The sequence below is a fragment of the Lepisosteus platostomus genome, chromosome 8 (genome assembly GCF_059453375.1).
Source record: "Lepisosteus platostomus isolate fLepPlt1 chromosome 8, fLepPlt1.hap1, whole genome shotgun sequence".
Lineage (NCBI taxonomy): Eukaryota > Metazoa > Chordata > Actinopteri > Semionotiformes > Lepisosteidae > Lepisosteus > Lepisosteus platostomus.
Genome location: NC_142618.1, coordinates 50997146 through 51005027, shown reverse-complemented (window position 1 = coordinate 51005027; position 7882 = coordinate 50997146). Strand labels below are relative to the sequence as shown.

At 35.7% G+C, this 7882-nt stretch overlaps 1 protein-coding gene across 3 annotated transcripts in view; it reads right to left on the bottom strand.

Moving 5' to 3' along the window:
• lmbr1 (limb development membrane protein 1) overlaps positions 1–7882 on the bottom strand; it is a 72638-nt gene that overhangs the window by 8759 nt on the left and 55997 nt on the right. For all 3 annotated transcript variants that reach the window (XM_088643844.1, XM_088643843.1, XM_088643842.1), the window contains exon 16: positions 777–938. In XM_088643844.1, the coding sequence (XP_088499970.1) occupies positions 777–938 (162 nt within the window). The remainder of the gene's footprint in view (positions 1–776; positions 939–7882) is intronic.

The window sequence follows — 7882 nt, the reverse complement described above, 5'->3', positions numbered from 1 at the left end:
CTGGGTGAGGAAAGATTGAGAAAAAAATTAAATAGAAGCAAACCTACATTTACCTTTTCAGCCAAGCAAAAATATTCTTCCCTTCATCTACGGCTGTCAGACAGTCTTGTTACATCAGACAGCCTGAACTTGTTAGAACAAGCTTTAAGGCTTTTTTATTATTATTTTACTGCCACATATGTCTAATTGTATTAGTCTCAGCACAACTTTATTCTTTTTCAACACTTTTTGTTCTTTGAGCCTGACACAAGTTAACACTTTGCTTTCCTACAGTGTCTGAACTTTCATCCATACACCAAATACCTGGACTTAACCCATAATATCTATCTTATGACTATCCTATCCCAATCAAAATCATGTTATTTATCACTTCTAAAAAACTGGGCCCTCTTTTAAGGCAATGATTTTCAAATTAAACAATTCTACTATGAAAAGTACTTCCTAATTACAGGAGACAGTGACATTCTCTATTTTCTAAAAATACTTTTTGCACTATTGAGTGAGGAAAAAAAGTTCAATTTTTATATGTTTTCACAGAGAAAACACTCCCACAAGACACAGAAGTATCCGTTTTCTCCACAATGCAGCCTGAGTTCTTGAAATGCACATAACTGCTTATGAAGCTATACTATTGTAATGGAAGGAATTTATGTTAACTACACAGTCACTTGGGGAAAAAGCACCTTGTATTTTAACATTTAACAAAAAGGTCAGTCTGTGCAATGACCTCTACCAAAACACAGTGCACAGTGCTGTCCTCTGTTGCAGGATGTTACCTAAAGCTTTAAGAAGCTCTTCACGAACCGCCGAGGTGAACTTTCTGACCAGACACAGAGTCGTCACCACAGCAAACAGCAGGTTGTATGACAGGACAATGTAGAAGTTTCCCAGCCAATTAAACCTCCCAAAATCTCCCAGAAGATCAAACCTTGTTATCCCTGTTGAAAACAAAATGAAAAAGATGACAATTATCAGTGACAAAGGAAAACATAAATTGTTACTTTGACAAAGTGTATTTTCTGGAGTACCAGATAATCTTTAGCTTTGAAAATACAATCAAGTATGTGAATGTTTTTATGCTGACGGTATATTAAGGGCATTGCTTTTAACCTTTTCAGTTAAAAGGGGATTTTTTAAACTTTACCAGCATAACGTAAAAACTACGTCAACACTTTTCATTTTTAAATAGATAACAGAATGAAGAGTAAGTTAACAACTGTCAGCTTGCTCTGCTACAACTGTTTTATACTGTGGAGCTGCAAGTTTATAGTCTGTGGAGAACAAAAGCAGAAACCTAAACAAGCACTCTCATCTGTACTAGAAGTCAAAACAACTGCTCTGATCTGTACCAACCAGCATTGGTTAACACCCACATTCTCTTAATAATTAGGAAGCTATAGTTATCACTGACAGTGATGCTCTCTAATGAGGACAGTCTCTAAAGAATGGGGTGTAGTGATGGCTGATGACATTGCAGTCAACCTCACAGCTTGGCTGTGAGCTAGGCTTGCTGGCTAGGCAAGTACTTGACGTGTGAAGTTGCGATGCTGCAGGTACTGGATGTAAACTTTGGCCACACGGATTTGTGCAACTTTTACGGTCAGCAAGTCCATTAAAAATGTATGGAACAGGGATCCATGTAAATGCCTCTTACATATGCATGAATACCAGTTGTTGGTTTTGTTTTAGAAATGGGCACCTACAGACTTCTTAAAATGCCGAACTGAGCAGTGGTTTCAGTTGGGAAAATAAAGACAAGGTTGTGACACGCGAGGTGCCAGGCTATAGAATTCCTGCATGATGTGTTAAACCTAAACTTCACAGTGGTGTTCAACTGCGCCCCCAAAAAATACATTGAAAAAATGATAATAAAACAAACACAGTGGTGAATTGAAAAATGCTAAATTGACCACGAGACTGGCTGCGAAAGGCCCAACGTGGCTGTGTGCATTATTATTGCTACCCGATAATCGATCTCTATGCTCTCGTAGTGTCAACTTCACTGCTCATGCTCGCTCGACACTCAGTCTCTATGACTGGGCTCATTGAATCGCTGTCCCGGTCTTTTGGATCTCTATGCTCCTATGAGAATGACTATTAACAAAAAATAGTTTCAGGTGTACAATTAAAATTAAAAATTAGAGTGAACACTGGTGGTGTTCTGTTCATAGAAAAAAAAATGGAAGATAGGAAGCAAAGGGAAGCACAAAGCAAAGACAAAACATACAAAACACGGCCTCTTTCTCAGTTTACAAGGCTGCCTATCGCACTTCCTCAAGAGCTTCCTTATGAAATGCCAGTGATATATTATAAAATTAATAAAACGAGACAAGTAATAATAATAATAATGATACACACAAATATATACATGATATAATAAGTCAAAATCAAAGGAGAATATAATGACTTGAAATATATTTTTGATAAAATCGTTTCCAACATTTAAGTTAACAGTAAGCAAACAAAATAAATCCAAAGTCATGAAGTGGACTCATAGATACACTTGCACATGAGAACAAGTCTGGATGGCTAAACCACACTGGCAGAGACCATGCAGACAAGAGTTCATGCCGTCAAAATAGGGAGCAAGGTGGATCAGTTGTGTTTAGCAGTGCAAGGGTAACAGCTTAAATACAGCTGTTTCTTTTCTTTTATGCCAATACTAAATTGAAAGCCTTTGCAGCTGAAATTCTATTCATTTTCAGCAGAGGTAGTCATGATAAATGTGCTAATTAGGGCATATGTCTGTGTGACGGGAAAGATTTGGGAAAAAAAACTGCCACTGAGCTCGTCATTTCATTCAGTAAGTAAAGGGGGGGTACATTAAGCAAGCACTAATGTTGCCGATCTAAAAGAAAGGCCTGAAAAAAAGAGTTGTCTTTTACACACACACAAAAAGTAATTTGATGAATGTACAAAACTGAAAAACACAAGGGAGTTGCCTGCCTTCTACAAATACATGTGGGAAGAACAAATTAACTCTGACCTTTCGTCTTGATAAAAAAGTGTTGACTACTATTTAATAAGTCATTATTTACCAAGGTCACTTAAACAATACCACAACATTGTTAGAATTCAGCTGCAGCCTTGTATCATTTGGCATATTTCTTTTCACTTAATCATAGTTTTCAAAGAAAAAAAAATCAAACATAATGGAATTCTACTAGTGGCTGCATCTGGTATGCAAACTCGGAAAAATCACTAACCACACCTTACACACCACAAGCTTCAATGGGATCGCCTTCCTCTAAATACACCTGAGTCAACTATTCAAATACAGGACATATTTCAAACTCAAACAATCAGCAAGCAGAATCTTGCAGGTTAGAGCTACAATGAAACTGCTTCTAGTGACTACTTTTCCTCACGTTGGTTTCCTTTAAAACTGCCAACGACAATTCATTCTTTCTGAATGCAGAAGCCTTAACTCCTCCACAAAGTCTGGACAAGAATTCAGAATGAATAAAGAGCCTTTTTTCTATTTCATGGTCAGACAACATCAACAAAAAAAAAGATTACTTCAACTTTGTGTGTGTGTGTGTACACTTAATCTGTCGGAACTACATCACATTTGGGCCTAAACCTCAGCTGGCAGAACCACAGATACTATGAATAACAATATCATAAAAAGGGCCATTGCATCTTCATACAGAGCACATCCTATAGCTTTTAATTCCTGCTTAATGCTGCATGATAACACTTGAACAGCAAAGCCCCAATAGTTTTCAATTAAAGGATTTGGAAGTACTTTCAATGAATGTTCTTGGCCTTAAAAAAACTATTTTAGTTTTATCATACACGGTTCAGCTGTTTTTGGAAGAAACCAGTTTATTCTGAAATTCTACATTCAAATTCATCGTACTATTACTATCTACAAGGAGAACAAAGTTAGTAGTAGACTACTAAGACCATTTCCTAACCAGATATTCTTTTTCCTGGTAAGAAAAATCATAACCCTTACATGAAGTATTGTTCCCTCGGGCACGTGCAACACTGACTGATTTTCTCAACTTATTTCCTCACCTTTTGCTTTAAAAAAATCTTTCTACATACAGCAATGTTTCTGGTTTAACAGTTAACTAGCACAATGAATAATAATAGTATATTATATAGGATAACATTACTGCTCCAAACCAGTTACCAGAATCACTATGTTGTGCTGCAGTACATAAGCAATGGTCTGTGGTGCTCCACGAGCTATATCACTACTATCAAAGTAATGCGACACCATGAACAGAAAAATAACTCATGAATTACAAGCCTGTGCATTAGGAGACATTGTTACTTAAATCTTGATGTTACCTTGAGAAACTAAGTATACCACTCTTGGACAACTTCTTGACTCAGAAATCTTGACTACGTGCTTGTACACTGTTGTCTAGACACCAAAGAATGAATATACTGTATGTATAAAAAGTCAGAAAAGGATGGGAAAACAAGCACCAGCTATATTATCCAGCTCTTCAAAATCCAAACTCGCAAGCAACTTTAACAAAGGAGTAAGGATAAGTCCTTACCCTTATATAGCACTTTTCTGGATATTCCAACTGCTTTACAGGTATTGGGAACTGTCCTCTACCACCACCAATGTGTAGCACTACCTGGATGATGCGGTTTTATACTATTCTAACATAGGCATTAAGGCACTTCAAAAATCGTACAAGACTATTATGAAATGGATTTCAGAAGTGACGATGGTCTGATGGGAGTCCAAGTTTGTGGCGCAGTGCTTTCAAATTTATTAGCTACACAGTATACAGAATTTGCAGACCCTTTCCCAAAGAGATCACATACCAGAACAGTAATTTTGCTAACTAGAACACGAAACATCTCTCATACAACTTAAAAAGTGTCACTCTCTCACCAGAACAGCTTCTACAAGTTCCATGCTGGGAATTTACTAGACTGCGTAGGTCTTCAATTTAAAACCATCTGTCACAGAGGATAATATGCTGCCTGCTGAGCTATCAACACCCTGATGTTTTGTATTTATTTATGCTGGTTTTGTCTAGGGTCTGCTTTGTCTAGTAGAAACTCCTCTTGCATTTAATACTTCCAAAACTGAACTCCTGCACACAAAAGCCTATCAGTAAAACAAACTATGATTTGTCTGAACTGTAAAGATATTTTGTACATTCAGTTAATTTAACATATTAAGAAAACAGGAATGCTTATACAGAAATTGAGGATTTTGGTCAGCTTCCCATCTTTACAATATATGGTAGACAAGAATTATTGACCAGTTTAAATACCACAGCATAGAAATAGAATTAGAATTGTAATTCATGCACACACTCAAATTAATACACATTAATTACTAAGCCAATCTTAAAGGATGGGTTTTTGAAACACCAGTGGAGACAACTGCTGGACAGTGTGAGCAGCTGTTTATATCTTAACAGCTAGATGAAGAAATATTTCCAGCATATCCCATGTATTTCAAAGCCCTTAAAAATAATTTAGCTATTGCTACATTTATTTAAGCAACAGTGCCATTTCAATGCCTCCAAGTACTACTCAGATTAATTGATGTTTGTTTAAAAATCTAAACTTCCAATGGCTATAAAATGTTACAATTACAGTTACAGGCATTTAGCAAAATTGCTTGTCCCAGGGCAAATTAAAATAAAAAATCAATAGCATAGGCTATCCTTACTGTAACACAGGCAAAATTAATTTCCAATAGAATGGTTTTGAACTTAATGGAATACATGCAGCTCAAATTAAAAATAAGAAATTGTTTGTGAAAGCAAATCATATGACATCACTCATAACACCGTCTTGGAATGAATACAGATAAATTCATTCAAGCTACTGGAGCTTGAAATTAAAAGAGCCCCAGTGATAGAGCAGTTTTAAAGGTGTAGGTTAAAAATTAATCAGTACTTGTTGACTTAAGTACATTTTTCAGTGGGGCCTTCTGTGTTTTAAGTAGAGTTAAAACAGGGAAACACCTCCTTTCCAAAAAAGATTTTTTCAAGCTAAGTAAAAAAAAGGCATAATACTGGCACTTAAGATGATTTGGAAAATGTCCACTAAAAAAAAATCTACTTTAAAAGGAAAGTCTTTATATTGTCTTGGTGACACTGCAAAACAATCTTTTCTGGAAACAAAAAAGCAGACAAGGGTGAATACTGTTTGGTTGCTGTTGCAATGACATAATTTCAAAGACACAGTAAGTTTCTTACTCCGTTCCACGTAGTTCTGAAAAGGTCTTCGTGTCAACAATGACGACAGTTGGCTTTGCTTACAGATGTCTCTTTTAAGAGCTCCACCAGGTGTTGGCATTGATATGATAATTAATTCTACTGTGGGTTAATGGTTTTAAATAAATTTCTGTCATCGAAATTCAAAAGAAAACAACGAGACAAGGAAAAAAAAACTTTATATATATATGTATTAGTATTAGCCACATCTAAAGAGATCTGATAAAAGGTAAACAGTGCTGGCATGTGCCACAAAGAAAAAGGTTCAGAATTTTTTTTGAGTGGCTGTGTAAAAAGAGTACTCTTCATATCATATTTACTTTTCAGAAGTAAAAAAAAAAATCACTTGAAAGCACAGTCAAACAATTTGTGACCATTTATTCAATCTTCTAAAAAAAATCAGACTTCAGACACATCACACAATCCGTTTCAGGACAATGGAGGTAAACTTTCGAAAGCTCAGACTTCCCCTTAACAAAACGTCCACTCTCCAAATGTATAATAAGGAGACCATTCATTTTTATTGCTTTCAAAATGCAGTCTCTTTAGAATCACCCAGTCTTTTTCACTGAAGTAAGGCTTCTGTTTACAGAAATATGCTTGTGCCCTTATCTCATCTCGGGTAATGGCAGCATGAATTCATATCGGTTTTCTCTTTTTATAAGGATGTAAAAATGCTGTGATTTAGAGAGGTTGTTGCTGGACACAGCTAAAAGCATATTTGAGGAAACAAACCACATTTAAACATAGAATGAGGTTCTACATGCTTTCACAACATACAGTTGGTTCCAAATTATACATACCCTAGATTCATAATTGAACGCAATTGTAAATTGACTTTATCTAAAAAAGTCCATGCATGCCTTTAATATTCAATACTCTCCATAAATGAAAGATGAAAAAATAAGACTATAACCACTAGATATACATGTATTGTATATTGCCCTACAATTAACAGCTAATAATTAATAACCCAAATTATAAATAAAATAGATTTCATAACGCATCTTGCTTAAGAATTCTAAAAATGAGACTCTCTCTGTAACTGTAATGGCACTGCACAGAGCAAAGTCATACTTGTCATAAATAATTTCCTGAAGGACTATATGAATTGTAACAAATGAGAAAAGGCCAGTGTGCTCACTAGCCTATTTCATAATTAGTAGCTAAATGACCCAAGGATTTCATCCAACTATTTCTTGAAAGAAACCAGGTTATCAGCATGATCGACATGACTGGGAAGCTTACTTCAGCCTCCCACAATGATTTGTATAAGAAAATGTTTCCTGTTCAGTTTTAAATGCACTTTCACATTGTATCCACTTCTACACTATAGTTTCCATTTTACTTTTGATTTTGAAGAAAGGAATGTGACACTCAAAATCAACCCAGTGAACTTCAGAATCAACAGTGGGGAAAAAAGTGGAATATCATTGTGCCTTTAAAATGAGAACGCAGATCATTATGTGATTATTTGCTGCGTGTTACCAATCTACTTAAAGCAAAATTAAAATATTTTTCATTTTTCTGAAAACATTTTCAGAATCTACGGAAAACAAAATCCTGGGAGTGCTCCATGGTAGCAGGGTTAGGAAACGCTGATCCAGCCAACTCATATTCCTTGCACTTTCCAGCAAATTGATATGTATAATCTCTCCAAGGCAAGGGATTGTGGG